This window comes from Hakea prostrata, chromosome 1 (genome assembly GCF_041222555.1).
Source record: "Hakea prostrata isolate BN-2017 chromosome 1, UWA_Hpros_2, whole genome shotgun sequence".
NCBI lineage: Eukaryota > Viridiplantae > Streptophyta > Magnoliopsida > Proteales > Proteaceae > Hakea > Hakea prostrata.
Genome location: NC_142600.1, coordinates 29,559,097 through 29,576,080, shown reverse-complemented (window position 1 = coordinate 29,576,080; position 16,984 = coordinate 29,559,097). Strand labels below are relative to the sequence as shown.

The 16,984-nt window shown below is 38.6% G+C and overlaps 1 protein-coding gene and 1 non-coding gene across 4 annotated transcripts in view; both read left to right on the top strand.

Annotated features, from left to right (window-relative positions):
* The window catches only part of LOC149028676 (RNA-binding (RRM/RBD/RNP motifs) family protein), a 44,766-nt gene that overhangs the window by 8,288 nt on the left and 19,494 nt on the right, over nucleotides 1-16,984 (top strand). For 2 of the 3 annotated variants that reach the window (XM_089148964.1, XM_089148972.1), the window contains 2 exons: nucleotides 9,185-9,291; nucleotides 9,376-9,518. In XM_089148964.1, the coding sequence (XP_089005090.1) occupies nucleotides 9,185-9,291; nucleotides 9,376-9,462 (194 nt within the window). In that variant the 3' untranslated portion in view covers nucleotides 9,463-9,518. Of the gene's footprint in view, nucleotides 1-7,913; nucleotides 7,976-9,184; nucleotides 9,292-9,375; nucleotides 9,519-16,984 lie in introns of all 3 variants that reach the window. The other variant, XR_016172244.1, reaches the window with a different exon arrangement.
* On the top strand, nucleotides 5,566-5,672 carry LOC149028677 (small nucleolar RNA R71). The gene has a single exon (XR_016171288.1). It is a non-coding gene; the product is annotated as a small nucleolar RNA R71 (small nucleolar RNA).

The following is a 16,984-nucleotide window of genomic DNA, read 5'->3' as shown; positions in this document are numbered from 1 at the left end:
ATGCTTCATATTCTATTGTTGCTGGAGTTTCCTTTGTAGCTGTTGTCGCTTAGGAGGTGTTTGGAGGCAAAAAATGAGCAAAAGTGGTGTTTGAAGGCAAAGGAGTAGTGAAAATTAGGTGAGAATGGGATAGAAATCAACAAAAGCTAAGGAAAAACAAGTTGGAATGCTGATATGTCGAAATTTTGGTCGAAATGGTCGAAATTTCGGTCGAAACGAAACGATATGGATACATTTCGTGCCTACTACTACATTTCGTTTCGATTTGGATTTTTGCAGGCATTTCGGTCGAAATTTCGACCATTTCGATCGAATTTTCTTCTATGATTTGGATTCATGGAATTCAATAGAAATGACATAATAAGAGAGTCATTTGAGATCTATTTATCCTGCGAAACACATGTGGTAGTAGGTTAGATAGTGGTGCCTGTAATGTTTTCAATTAGTCCTCTTCTGGTAATAGTCAGGTAAGCAGATTGAGACCATATCAAATAATTTGTTCCATCAAATCTTACCGAAAGAGGATGAAGAGTGGGGTAATGTTCGGATCCAGTGGGAGCTGTAGTACCATCGGTATTTGCCATATTGAAAAAATTGTTTGTAGTTCTTCAGTCTTCACCCTTTCAAAGTAACTGAAACGTTGTAGAATGCAATAGCCAAACCACCCTAACAAACGATAGGATTCAAAAAGTGCTTATATAGAATACCATTGTTTTTTTTCTCTTCTTGAAACTATGGGAAATTACAAATAAGCCCTTGGAAAGTTTGAATTTGCAATTATGTCCCTAAAAATATGCAAATTTACACATTAAGTCCTTGAAACTATGTAAATTTACAAATAGGTCCATGAAAATATACAAATTTACACATAAGTCCATAAAACTATGCAAATTTACAGATGGGTCCCTGAAATATGCAAATTTATACATAAGTCCTTGAATGCAAATTTACAGATGGGTCCTTGAAAATATGCAAATTTACCAATAAATCCCTAAAGAATGCCAATTTACAAACTAAACCCCTCAAACATCAGTATTTGTTTTTTTTGTTTTTGGGCTAATCGAACTGCAGGGTAGGAGGGAAAAAAGAAAAGAAAAAAGAGTATGGTTCAATTAAAGGGTAAAGAACAAGCACTTCTTATATCCAATCACCGGAGTGACATTGACTAGCTAAAGTCTAGTCTTCTCAGGAGCTTCTCGTTTCAGACGAAGAACGAGAAAAAAAAAAAAAAAAAAAACTGAGGAAGGCGGAGGTAGAATGGTTCAAAATAACTCGTTGTTTTAAGAGTTGAGAACAATGAAGAAGACGATAGATGGTGGTAACAGGATATTGCGATTAGGTTGTTGTGATAGAGGAAGGGCAACGGTGGTGGTGGTGTTGTAGGAGCAGTGGCAATGCATCAGCAGATTTCTTCTTCTCTTCTTTCCTTTTATTTTTTTCTGTTCTTGTTCTTCCTTAATTGTCTCGAGGCTCTGATGCCATGTTGAGAAAGCTAATTTTGGTAGAATAGTTTAATTAGATCAGTGTGATCTCAAGCCCTCTATTTATAATAAAGTGGAAAGAATACTATTACATAAATAGCCTTACTTTGGTAACAAGAAATAGAAATTTACATTAACAAAAACTCTAATAGAGTTGAACCTTAGTAGAACTCATCCAACAGTAGGGCATACTATTTTCTCCAAAATCAACTTGATCTGCTTATTAGTAACCTCAGCTTGTCCATTTGTTTGGGGATGATAGCTCGAGGCAACCTTATGACGAACCCCATACTTAGCGAATAAAGTTCCAAGGTACTTGTTACAAAAATGTGTACCTTCATCACTGATTATAGCTCTTGGTGTACCATATGTGGTGAAGATGTTCTTCTTTATGAATTGAATAACCATTTTGGTATCATTGGTTGGACAAGCAACAACCCACTTGGATACATAAATCAAACAACTCTACTTCTAAGATATTGGTCAAAGGCATTTCATTCCTTTTGGAGATGTTTCCCACTCTTTGGCATCTGTCACATCTTTAAATTGATGGGCATCTTTGAACATACTTTGGCCAATAGAACCTCGACTATAAGACTTTTGAAGCAGTCCTATCACCTTGGTATTGTCCACCATATGGAGAGTCATGACACTGCCTCAACACGTCTTCTATTTCCACCTCAGGGATACAACGCCTCAAAATCTGATTTGCACATTGCTTAAATAAGAATGTTTCATCCCAGAAGTACTTTTAACCTCATTTAGAATTTCTTCTTTTGTTGAGTATTCATTCTAGGAGGTAGAAGTCCACTGGCCAAATAATTAGCATATCAAGGAGTTTGTGAAAGGGATTCGACAAAAAGTTGTTCTTCAGGGAAAACTTCTCTAATTTCAACTTCAACTTCTTGGTTTGGATTTTCCAAACGAGACAGAATGCCAGCCACTTGATTCTCAGTCCCTTTCTATCTTTCATCTCCAAATCGAACTTTTGAAGCAATAAGATCCATCTAATCAACCTCGGTTTAGTATCCTTCTTCTCCACCAAATATTTTATAACTGAATGATCTGTGAACACAATAGCCTTTGCTCCCACCAGATAAACCTTAAACTTGTCAAAAAGCAAACATAACAACCAAGAGTTCTTTTTTCTGTGACTATATAATTCAATTGGGCTCCTGATAAGGTCCTAGTAGCATAGTAGATTGAATGGAATACCTTATTCTTGTGCTATCCCAAAACTGCTCTTATAGTCTTTTATGAACCTTCTATGAAATCCAGTATGGCCAAGAAAATTTTTGACCCCCTTCACATTTGATGGCGGTGGCAGTTTTCTATTATAGCTACCTTGGCTTTATAAACTTCTAGATCCTTTTTTGAAACCTTATGCCCAAGAACAATCCCTTTGCTAACCATCAAGTGACATTTTTCCTAGTTGAGGACTAGGTTGGTTTCCTCACATCTCTTTAAAACTTTTGCCAAGTTATTGAGGCATTCATCATGTCTCCCCAAAAACTGTAAAATCATCCTTAAACACCTGGACAAATTTTTCCACTGTATCAATGAAATTAACCATCATACATCGTTAAAAAGTGGCGGGGGCATTACAAAGACCAAATGGCATTCTCCTGATAGCAAATGTGGCATAAGGGCAAGTAAAAGTGGTCGTATCTTGATCCTCAGGAGCAATGACTATTAATTGTAACCTGAGTATCCATTTAAGAAGCAATAATACTCTTTTTCAGCCAATTTGTTAAGCATCTAATCAATGAAGGGAAGTGGCAACTGATATTTTCTAGTAGCCTTGTTAAGCTTTCTATAATCCGTACATATCCTCCAACCAATCACTATCCTTGTAGGTATCAACTCATTGTTGTCATTCTCCACAACTGTCATTCCTCCTTTTTTAGGGACACACTGCACTGGGCTCACCCACTTGTTATCTGAAATTGGATATATTACCCCAGCATCGAGCCATTTAATGATTTCCTTTGTTACCACTTCCTTCATTATTGGATTTAGCCTCCTTTGCTGCTCCACAGAATTGCTTTAGCATTCCTCCAGCAGAATTTTATACATGCATATTGAAGGGTTGATTCCCTTAATATCTGCTATGGTCCATCCTAATGCTCTTTTATACTTCTTCAGCACTTCAAGTAGCATATCCTCCTGCTCCTCTATTAGCACTGCTAAAACGATAACAGGGAGTGTCTTGGCTTCACCCAAATAGGCATACTGAAGGTGTTCTGAAAGAGGTTTCAACTCTAACACACGTGGCTCTTCAATTGATGGTTTAAGGGGTTTAGTTTCACATTAGATAATCCAAGAGGCTTAGTTGGTCTTGCCTCTAACCAAGCCGTGTATCTACTTTCTTCATCATCTACTTGTTTAATTTTTGTTGCCAATGAAAGCTCTAATGGGTTTTTAATGCATTCTTTTTCAAATTTTTTCTGAAACTAGCGCTTCAATGACATCTACAATTGAACATTGCTCAATCTCATATGGAGATTTCATTGCCTTGAGAACATTGAACGTGACTTGCTCTCCATTTACCCTCATTGTCAATTCTCCTTAATGTACATCAATTAATGTTCTCCCTGTTGCTAAGAAGGCTCTTCCAAGAATGATGGGCACATCTTTATCTGCTTCAAAATAAAAAACAATGAAGTCAGTAGGGAAAATGAATTTATCTACTCTCACCAACAGATCTTCAATTTTTCCTTTTAAATGAGCTAAAGATCTGTCAGCTAGTTGTAGTGTTGTTGTGGTCAGCCTTGCTTGTTCAACACCAAGCTTCTTGAAAATTGACATTGGCATAAGGTTGATTCTCACTTCAAGATCACAAAGGGCAATAAATATCTGCAATAGCACAAGGAATGGTGAAGCTTTTAAGATCTTTTAATTTTGGAGGGAGTTTTTTCAGCAAAAAGACACTACTCTTTTATGTCATTGCCACTGTTTCAAACTCTCCAAATCTCTTTTTTTTTTTTTAAAAGGATGTCTATCATGAATTTAACATAATTTGGCATTTGTCATGTGCTTTTACCAAGGTATATTGATATGCAGTTGCTTCAAGACATCCAAGAATTTCTTAAATTGTTGGTCCTGATGTTGCTTATAGAATCTTTGAGGAAAGTGTGGTGGTTTAATACTCTGTTTTTCTAGAGAACTTTGTTGCAGTGATGCTGTAGCATTTTGTTCAGCACTTTGTTTTGCAAAATCAGTTTGTTCATTTGGAATAGCTACCGTATCTTCCTTCTCTCCTTCTTGAATCGAAATAGGTTTCTTCTGTTGGTTGGACTTTGAGTGAGGTTGCTCTAGAGTTTTTCCACTCTTTAATGCAATAGCTTTACGATGCTCATTGCCTTCATGCCTAGGATTTTCTGTGTCACTTGGCAATGATCCTTGAGGTTGATTGCTTAAAGCAATTGCTAGCTGTCCTAGTTGATTCTCTAGATTCCTCAATGAAGATGCTTGACTCTGAATAATTGCATCGTTCTTTGCCATATACTCCTTTAATAGAATCTCTATTGATGAAGATGGTTCTATAGGTTGAGTCTTCACTCTCTGTTGAGCATTTGGAAGGTGATGTGGTCGGGTTGGGATGGAGGATGGACTGACATTTTGTCCTTGAGCATTCCAAGAAAAGTTAGGGTGCCCAGGATTATAGGTGTTGTAATATGGATTATTGGCCTTGTTGAAATTCCCATCATAGTAAGTAGATTCTGGGTTGGATGGACAACTATTACAGAAATGCTCCCCACCACAATATGTATAAGCGATTGTTACATTTTGTTGTGACTATACAACTGTAGCAAAGTTCACCAATTTTAACACACTAGTTAAAGAGGACACTTGTGTAGTCAAGGTTGTCATTGCATCCTACTCATAAATCCCTGCTATTCTCTTATTTACAGTTGCTTTCTCAGCTGACCGTTGATAGTTATTGTTGGCCATTTTTTCCAAAATCTCATAAGCTTCATTGTAAGACTTTGCGAATATGACCTTATTTACTAAAGCATCCACTGTGGATCGAGTTTGTCCATTTAAATCATTGAAGAAAGTCTCCATTTGAATCCAATGAGGAATTCCATGGTGATGACATTTATGCAAGTGCTCCTTAAATCTTTTCCACGCCTTATGCAAAGATTCACCATCTAATTGTTGAAAGCCAGTAATATCATTCATGAGCTTGGCATTCTTTTTTGGGGGGAAGTACTTCATCAAGAACTTCTCTACTAAATCATTCCATGTGGCTACAGATTGTGGAGGTAAAGAATTCAACCATGCTCTTGCCCTATGCCGCAACGAGTAAGGGAATAGTTTGTCTCAAGGCTTCTTCAGTTGCTCCATATATCTTGAAATCATTTACCTGCATAAAAAATCTAAGATAGAAATCAGGATCTTCTCTTCACATCCCACTAAACTGTCCCATAGTTTGGAGCATCACATGCTTAAGCTCAAACTGTGGTGCTTGGATTTCTGGCCTTATTATACTAGGATTAAGCTCATGCAACATACAACATACTCTTTAATTGCCCTATCTTTGCCATCAACCGTAGCTGCCATATTATTCTCATTATTAATAACCCCATTTCTCTCAGCCATTTTTTGAACTACTACTAAACCTCGTTGCTCCCTTCTTCTAGATTGAAATGTCCTTTCGATTTCTGGGTCAAAAGGTACCAACTCTTGATTACATAGTGTATTCATATAAGGGTTAAAGCACCTGGGAATAAAAGAAAACTAATATCAAAGTAACAAAAATGCTGTAAATAAAAACTAAAAATTACTTCTACACCAATCAACAATGATTAAATTCCCTGGCAACGGCGCCAAAAACTTGTTTTTGCTTGTGTATAAAAATGCTATGCAAGTGCACGTGTCGTAATCAAATAGTAAATAGTAAGTAGAGTATCGATCCCACGGAGAATTTTATCTTTGAATCTCAATGTAAAATGAAGACTAATTTAAACGAGATTGACAAAATTACTTTGATTAATGAACTAATTAAACGAAGGACATACGAATTAAACAAGAGATCCTAAATTGGAGAGCACACAATGGAAAGAACTATAATAAGTGGTATGAATGTTGGAATCAATTTCCCCTCCCCTAAATTTGGGCTGTGAATGCTACAACAAAGCTGCAGTGCAAGGCTTATCAGAGAAACTAAAACAACATTGTACATGGGTATCTTCCGATCCACTAATGCATTAACATCCTTAGTTCAAAACCATCACATTCCTATGGTGAATTGAACTAAGGATGCGAATTATGCTTGGGTTCCAATGGTTGTTTTGTGAGGCAGGTGAATATCCCTACCCTACCCACTAATTAGCTAAACCTACATAAGGATCAAGGTAATTCACGTTATTCAGCATTGATCTAGCTCCAATTAACTAAAACTACAACATTCACTCAAGGATGGTCAATCGATAAATGAAATTAATAAAAAACATGTACGTCGAATACATTGATAATAAATTGTGCTACAACAGAGCTACAACAAAGCTACAACAAACTGAAAAGAGAACTAGGAGAATGCTCCAGCAGCTCTTCCGCTTGCCCGAACTCCTTTCTTTGTGTATTTGGTTCTCTTTTTTTTTTTTTTTTTGGCGGCTCCTTTTCTTCTCTAACTCCCCAAACTTTCCTTAAGTGATAGGGCAAAAACGGATTGTAAGATTATAATATTTTCTTTTGAGATCAATGGCTAAGATCCTTCATGTAATGAGAAGAGGAATATCTAATCAGCTAGCCATTTTTTTAGTGATTTCACTTGATAATGCCACATGTGTCCAATCTGGAAAAATCATATTATTGCGATGTTGTAGCATCTCTATAGCAAATTGAGTAGACTCGTACTTTGTTCTTCTTCCATGCCCTATGTCATTTCTTCATCCATTATATTCTTCTCTTACAATGCCAAGAAAAAGAGGACTGATCAATTCCATCCATTAATTCAAGGGAAATTCATGCATAAATGATATAAAAGACCTTTACAAGATTTAAAACACTAAGACTCACCAAAACACAATTTATTGAGAACACTAAAACAAAGAGAAGACACTCTTGAATCAAACTATCTCTAGTATAAAATCACTAGAATTAACTCTATTTCATAGGTTATCACCAAGCTTATTTTCTCATACCCCACTTGTGGTGGTGTGTTAAGGAGAAGCCAGCTGTACTTTGGTCTTGTATTTCTAGTTATCTGTCTCTTCTCTTGTATTGAGTAGCTGTCTGGTCCCACTCACCTATATAAGTCTGTCTCCCAATAATATATTAAATAACATTTTCACAATACCATAAAGTAGTAACCTTAATACTGTACTTTGGGTTAGTCAACTGCTATGCAAATGAGTGTATGGTCACTTGAGTGAATTATGTTATAGCTACGCTGGTTTCTGTCGCTTAGAGTGAATTATGTTATAGCTATGCTGATTTCGGTTGGACTGTTGGAGGTCGAAGACAGTAAACTCTTGCTTCCATGATAGGTATGCTTCCTCTGATATCATTACTCTAAATCTGTTCCTCTTTTGATTTTATTTCCAGAATTAGCGTTTACATATAACTCTGAACACGGCCACTTGAATAGTGTATATTGTTGGGTTGGTCCCCATGTGGGGAGTTCCACACTAGAAGCGAGAGTTCCTCTTTCATGTATACTCCTTTCCCTTGTAAACTCCACTTACAAGGAAAAATGGTGGAGTGTAAATGGATAAAAACAAAACAATAAATGGGGATGAAGAAAATAAGAGAAAATAATTGAAACAATGAGAAGAAGAGAACTACTTCTCTATAATATGGAAATAAAGTCAATCTTTGAATTCATGTAAGGCCTTTAAATGGCAAGAGAGGAGAAAGAAGATGGGGTTGGTACCTACACTTTGTCATTCTTCTTAGACATGGTTTGTGCTTAGTCAACCAAGGAATTTTTTTTTTTTTTTGGGGGGGGGGGGAGAGGGGTTGTATGGGGTTTACAATGACCTTTCCTTCCTCATAAGAGGAGAGGTGCAATCCGAACAAGAAGTTCTAAGGTGAATCAGGGGGTTGTGAGTGAGGGCCATTTGGTATTGGGTTTATTCTCTTCAGAGGGTGTGATGCAGTTTGAGAGAGGGTGTACAAGAAGTTGAATTGCAGATACAGGGTTGGCTTTGTGTACAAATCCCAAGTGTTGTGTTCAGTACTATTTACTGATAGTGAAAAGTTCCGATTACCATGTGGATGTAGGCACAGCCAAACCATGTAAGTTCATGTGTTAGTGTGCCTTTATCATTTTGTTCAAAACGTGGGTTTCACATGGTACTCTTTACATAGTTATTATTCATGGGCACCACTCACAATTATGGTTCACAAATTTCTCCAAGTAATCAACACACAATTGGGAATCCAGCTTGATTGATTTATCATGTTTGCAACACATATTTTGTTTTTCATTGTTTTGTTTGACTCTCAAGTAAACAAGAGAACTACCATTAACTTATAATTTTTGGCTTGTCTAATATCCCATTGAGCCCCTAAGTGATGCTAAGTGGGTTTTGGAACACCAGATTGCATCAAATGCAATAGACAAGAGTCATGATTTTACAAAAACAAGTCATTCACTCTAACTCGGCAAAAAAGAATCTACTGACATGATAGACTACCTTTTCCATGTACATAGTCCTTTTTGTCTTACTGATTACTTTCTGTTCTTGTTCCAGTGAAAATCATAGTTGATAGAAAATCGAGACAATCTCTGGGATTTGCATATGTTTGGTTTATGACTGAAGAGTCTGCCCAGTTGGCTGCAAAAGAGATTGATGGGAAGGTTTGTAATCTGTAAAATCTGATCCTTTTGGTCAGTTTTGTGAACTACAAAGTTCTTGTACTGACTTTGAAGATGTCTATTCAGTTTCTGGATGGCAGGTTTGTTATTGCTATGATTGCAAAGCCTGAATCTCCTTCCAGTCAGTTGAAGTTTACACCATACAAATTTTGATCATGTTGTCCCTGTCTCACTATGGCTTCAGCTAGTTGGAAATCGTTTTTCTCTAGGTAGGAATGCTTAAATCATTCTTTAATTTCCCTTCTTGTTTTAGTTGTGGATCTGAGTCTTCCCATTATGCATGCCTGCCAACAGATAACAAAAAAATAGACAACTTAAGTTGATCTGTTATTTCATGAAGTATGATTCTGGTAACAGGTAACTGATAGAAGTGTCAATAAATAATTGTCTCAAAAGTAGCCTTTTCTTGTCGATATGGTTATTTTGAAATTTCATTTCTGTGAGATGTTACTGGCTCCATGTAGTCTTGTCGTCTCTTCCATAGAGTTTAATGCTGGATGATCTGTTGGATTCTACTAGGAGTTCAATTAGAGTTTGTATAGGAGTTAAATTAGAGTTTGTATTCATGTAAAATTCTATTCCTTGTAATAGTGTACTTTCCACTTAATTATAAATAGAGGACTTGAGATCATTGATCCATAAGCCATTCTACCAATATCGGGTTTCTCAACATGGCATCAGAGCCTAAGTTCGATTAGGGAAGAGAAGAAAAGAAAATCTCGCTGAGGAAGACCAGACCTACCTCCATTACTGAGATATCTCTCCAGCCTCTGCTTTCGCTATCAACCCAATCTCTCCAAAAGCTATCGCCGCTGCAACCGAACATCTTCTTCTTCATCAGCAACATCCCATCGCATTTAACAGAGCTTTCACTTCAACCTTGCTTCTGCCATCGACCAAAGAAACAACAAAAAAAAAAAAAGAAAAAGAAAAAAAAGGAAGAAACAAATTCCATCGACTCTGCTTGCTTCTTGCAGCGAGACTACGATTTGATTCTTCCATCGAACCATCGCCATCGCCTCCACCATCACCATCGCCATCGATCTGCTTCTAGCTTCCAACGAGACTGCGATTTGCTTTCACCATCTATCCATCGCCTCTGCCATCACCATCATCATCCTAGGTACACCATCGCCTCTGCCTCTACGATTTATTTTAAGCTAGGGACGATGATTCTGAAATCCCTTTAAGCCCATTGCCTGACTAAACCAGACCAGTCCTCCTTTGGCCGAACCATATTTTGTTTTATATACATACATACATACATACATACATACATACATATTTATTGATGTTTCAGGAGTTCATACTTTTCAGGGTTTATTAAAAAAAAAAAAAAAACCCTGAATTGTTTTTTAGTTGTTCGGTACATACATATTTATTGATGTTTCAGGAGTTCATACTTTTCAGGGTTTATTAAAAAAAAAAAAACCCCGAATTGTTTTTTAGTTGTTCGGCTATTGCATTTTGCGACATTTCTATTACTTCAAAAGGGTGAAGACTGAAGAACTGTAGATAATTTTGTCAACATGACAACTATTGATGGTGTACTCTTGCTCCCACTGGCTCCGAACATTACCCACTCTTCATCCTCTTTCGGTAAGCTTTGATGGGACAAATTATTTGATTTGGTCCCAATCTGCTTACCTGACTATTGCCGGAAGAGGACTTGTTGGACACATTACAGGCACCACTATCAAACCTATTACCACAGGTGTTTCACAGGATAAATGGATCTCGAATGACTCTCTTATTATGTCATTTCTCTTGAATTCCATGATTCCAAATATTGCCTATGGATATCTATTACTTGACAATGCAGCCCAAATCTGGAAGGCTACTACTGAAACATATGGACAGTTGGGGAATGATGCACATGTTTATGAGCTCCGAAAGAAGCTTCATGAGACTACCTAAAAGGAATTGACTGTGGCTTAATATTATGCCGCATTGCGATCTCTTTGGCAGGAGTTGGATCATTATGAGGATTATCATCCCACTAACCCAGATGATATGATTACTTATAGGAAGCACATTGATAAGATTCGGGTATATGGCTTCTTAGCAGGTTTGAATGTGGAGTACGATCAGATCAGAGTGCAAGTCTTAAATCGTTCTCCCTTTCCTATGCTAGAATAGTCTTATGCTCTTGTTTAGTGTGAGGAAAGTCGTCGATTAGCCATGTTTCATACTCCTATTATGGAGAAATCAGCCTTACAGTCTGTTCGCGCTAAATCTGATCCGGCTAAGGAGATTGTCAAGTGTGAGCACTGTCACAAACCATATCATACCAAGGCGACTTGTTGGAAACTGCATGGGAAGCCTGCTGATTTTGAGCAAAAACGAGCACAAAGAAAGGGAAAACCAAAGGTTAATCTTTCTAAGACAGTTTCCACCACAACCTCTATAGACGTTGGTTTTTCACAGGAGGAGTTCGCTACTCTGCGACGTATTCTGCAGTCTTCTACTGCCGGTACAGTCTCAACCATGGAAGAAAATTCGATCGAAATGGTCGAAATTTCGATCGAAATGCCTGCAAAAATCCAAATCGATACGAAATGTATCCATATCGTTATGTATCGACCGAAATTTCGGTCGATACGAGTCGATATTTCGGCCTGATACCATATCGGGCCGAAACGACACTTCCACAGGTTATAAAATACCCTAAATCGAGTCATTTTCGACATTTCGACGCTGTTTCGACATTTCGAGCGATATCGCCCTCTGCATTTCGACCTCATTTTGAAATTTTTGCTAATTTCTCTTGCTTTCATCCCATTCTACACCTAATTTTTAGTATTCCATTTCCTTCAAACACTTGATTTGCTCCTCCATTTGTGCATTTTCTCAAATCTTGCAAGGTGAGTAACCAACTTCCTCATTTTTTGATTTTTATTTCATTTGTGCCTTAAATCATGTTAGATTGCTTCTAAATTTATATATATTTACTTTAGAGTGTTGATCTATGAATTTGTAGTGTCAAAATTATCTTTTGATTCTTCCTACTATTTTTTTATTTTTCTGTTATTAAAAATTATTTACTAAATTATGTATATTGTTAAAAATGTTTATGTATAGTACATGTATAAGCTTCAAATGAATGTATGTGAGAGTTGAGACACCATATTGCTGTGATGGTGTTGAATTAATTTTTTTTTCTGCTAATTATGTAATTTTACTGTATGTAATATATATTTAAATAATTAAAAAAATATATTTAAATATTAAAAATAATTAATTTCTGTTTTAAATTTAAAAATAGGAGAGTATTAGTGGAAGCATGTGCAATTTTTTAAGCATGTTGTGGATATTTTTAAGATAGTGTGTATTTTATATATTTTAAAATTATTTATATATTAAAAAAATACTTATATAGTTATATAGTTATATATATATATATTTTTATATTTAAAAATAGGAGGTTATTATTAGAAGCATGTATGTCATTTTTGGAGCATATTGTGGAGCTTTTCAAGATACTTAGTGTGTGTTTCTTGTATCAGGCACTTTATTTTAAAGATGTCAGATATAGCTTGGGATCATGGGAGGCCACTGACAGCTGATAAGAGGAAGAGCGAGTGTAATTACTGTAAAAAACAAATAGGAGGAGGTGGGGCATCTAGCTGGTGGCAACAGGGATGTAACAGGGTGCCCAAATGTGCCTGTAGAGGTCAAGAGGGCAATGGCCTCATATATTAGTGGTACAAAGCAAAAGAGGAAAGAGAAGAGAACACAGAGGGATGAGTTCGAGGATGCCTGCTTAGATGACCTTCCAGATCCTGAGGGTTATGGTAGGGATGAGCTAGGAGACAGTGACCCTGATCCAGAGGCCGATCACCGAGGAGGGCGATGATGATGAGTAGGGAGCAACAGAGGATTGATGACATGAGGAGGCAATAGAGGGGTCTGGGTTGTGGGTTCTTTAGAGAGCCAGTAGGTATGGGAGGCACAGGTGGCTCCCAAGTCCCTATGAGGAGGTCTCAGAGTGTGAGGCAGGAGGCTCCTATCCCACGGGCCCCTACAAGGGGCCGAGCTTCCTCAGCACATCCTATAGATCCGGATGTTGAGATTCTTCGCAATGATCCGGCCCTATTTGCGAGGCCTGAGCATAAACTGAGAAAGTTGAAGCACTTATGGGGGAGTGTGAAGGAGAAAGTGGGGATGGCTTTCTAAATGGGCGCATTACCATAGTGTTCCAACACATACAGCCCCGGGGCCCTACTACGAGAGATATGATTGAAGCGGATAGGCGAGGTCGGGGAGTGGTGTACGGGGCCCCACTCCATATGAGATATATAATGTGTATTTGCCTAAGCATAAAGAGGACATAAATGAGTACATTAAGGGATTAAAGCCCATGTGGAATCATTATGGAGTGACTCGATGGTCGATGGTTGGACTGGTCCCACTGGCAGTCCATCATCAATTTCATGTTGAATTGTGATGGGAGGACAAGTGTTCCTCGAGTTAGTAGATGCATCCGGTGACAAGAAGGATGCAAAATACATTTACAAATTATCAAGCAAGTGGTGAAGGAGGTTGGAGTGGAAAATGTAGTTCAAATTGTGATCGATAATGGCTCCAACTACAAGAAAGCTAGGTTGAAGATGCAGGAGAACTCCAGGTATCTAAAGTCTAAACATATAGTATTAATTTTCATTTGTAAATACATATATTTACATTACACATATATATGTACACTTTATAACTTTGTATCGATGGCTTGATGCCTTGATGGATGGACAGATATAGGCTCTTTTGGACTCCTTGTGCTGCTCACTGCATTAACTTAATGTTGGAGGAGATTGGAAAGGTCAAGCTTGTGAAGAATACCGTGGACCAAGCTCGACATGTTAGCACCTTCATATATAACCACACCTATGCATTAAGGATGATGAGGGACAAGTGTCAGGGTGAGTTAGTGAGGCCGGGCATAACCAGATTTGCTACTAATTGGATAGCACTGCAGAGCTTTGAGAGTAGGAAGACTGGCCTTAGGAGTATGTTTGCATCAGAGGAGTGGTTTAACTGGGAGGGTTCTTCATCAGTGGGAGGAAGGAGAGCTCAGTTGACTATCCTTGATGAGACTTTCTGGCACAATATGAGGATAATGGTGAAGATGCTTAAGCCTGTGGTGAATGTGTTGAGGATGGTAGATCAGCAAAGAAAACTTACTCTAGCACATATTTGTTGCAGTAGATAGGATGAAGCAGCAAGTTGCTCAGGTCCACCCACGCGGCAACAAGAAAGTCCTTCAAATCATCAACAGTAGATGGGAGTCTATGTTGCAGCATCCACTGCATAAGGTTGTGAGTTGTTAAGTCTAGTATTTAATTTAATTTTCATTATATTATCACACTATTAAGCATTAACTATTCCCTTTTATGACATACTTTTTCTTATAGAACATACTATTTAAATCCCAAGTACCATTACAAGGACAATCTTGGGATGAGGCAAGATTTGATGGATGCTGTCCAAACTGTAGTGGAGAAGTTCGAACCGGATACAGCTAAACAAGCGATCAACCTTATGGAGGTGAGATAGTGATTAGAATCATTTGATATTCACAATTCGTAGTTTTATACTAAGTCATTAACCTAGTAACTAGTTATTGTTTTTTCTCTTTATATATTAGATAAAGGCTTTTAGGTATGCCACTGGGAGCTTTAGTCGTGCTATGGCCGTATCGGGACGGGAAACCGCCCCTGCGGGTAAGTTCATTCATTTATTTCATTATACATTTAATTATTATATTCTATCTTTAATTTAGTTATTTAAGTATTAAAATGACTTGGAGTCTATGTTTGTTGCAGCTGAGTGGTGGTTGCAATTTGGACGTGATTCACACAACTTGAGTAGGATTGCAAGCAAAGTGCTCTCCCAAACATGTTCGCCACCTGGTTGTGAGCGAAATTGGAGCACCTTCAGCCTCATTCACTCGAAGAGGCGCAACCGATTGGGTGTGAAGCGTCTAGAGGACCTTGTCTACCTACACTATAATATGAGACTGAGAGAGGATCATATTAGACAGGGGATGGATAGAGAGAGCACCAATATTGAGTTGGCCGACATATTTGAGATGGATGATGATGATAACCCGATGAGTTGATCGGATCAGGGATAGTGGAGACGGATTGCTGGATGAGGATGGAGGTCTTCCCAATAGTCAGATTGCAGAGGAGATGGGGGCTGATGTGGGGGACTTCATGGCCCAGGAGGGGAGGCCACATGCAGAGCCTGCCCGTCCCTTAATGCCACACCCTAGTGCATCCACCCAGAGTGAGGATTTGATTTTCTGGTCCGACACTGAGGATGAGGTGACTCAGGCCTCCGGCGATGACGACGATGGTGGTGAATTTGGTGATGATGACGATGATGATGGAGGGGATGAGGAGGGTGTGGGACCTTGTGATCAGGATTCAGCTGATCCTAGGGACAGACCACCACCACCACCACCACCACCACCACCACCACCAGCAGTAGTACGTGAGAGTCAAGGGGGGAGGACGACCACCGAGATTCACGGGAGAGAGTCGGTTCACTCACGCGACACGGGATTCGGACCATACTGGAGCCGCATCTCGAGGCAAAAATGTTTCCTCTACATATTCGAGGAAGGGGAAGGGGAGACAAGCACGGCTGGAGCACGAGGGACACGCCATCATATAGGTCCTACCGTCCATCCAATGCCGAGAGCTTGGTGGGATCTATGAGATCGATGAGCATTGATGATGCTGAGAGACTCCTCCACCTCCAGAGGATCCGGATGGCATAGGCCTGCAGAGTCCTCATATGATACTGCTGTGGAGAGTATTGGTTCTACCGAGTCGACTTATGGTTATGGTCCTTATGGACCATATGGTGTCTCTCCTGGCTATCAGATTCAGGGTCAGGCCAGTCAGCCACGACTGGAGCCTTATGGTTATGGAGTGGCCTATGGAGCTTATGGTGTCCCTCCCACTGTCGATTATCGCAGCCATTGCTACCTTATCAGTATCCTTATCCTTCTCCTGAGAGCCAAGGGCAGGGTGCTCTTTCATTTATTGAGCAGATCTTCCACACTATTCCATAGCCACAAGGCCCACCACCACCAGTTCCTTTGGAGATTCACAACTTCCCACCGTTAGGGAACCTTATGCATGTGGATGAGGCCACATACAAAGGTGCAGTTCTTGACTATGTCCAAAACTATATGGGGCGGGGGCAAACATCATAGGAGTTATATTGTCATTTGTATGGGGTGCAGACGGAAGAGGGAGACCTTGAGGCTTGAATAGAATAGACTTGTAAGTAATAACATTCCAGCTTCTTCCCTGATTCATGTACTAATGTACTATATACTTGGAATGTTGGATGTTACATTTTCAATAGTTTTTTAGTAAACTAGTAGTTTTATAGTGTTTATTATGCTTGAAATAGCTAGTATGCAAAAATCCAAATCAATTTGAGTGCATTTGAGGCTCGAAATTGAGTTTTCAAGAATCAGGAAAAAAGTATCCAGTTTCAGTTGAAATTTTGACCGAAACCTCGAAATTTCGACCTTTTCCAAGGTCGAAATGTTCATTTCGATCAAAATTTTTACCTTGGTCTCAACCACTGCTTCCTCTACTACCCATACCAACTCCTACCTTGCTACTTTAGGCAAAACTTTTACAGGCTTTCAAGTTTC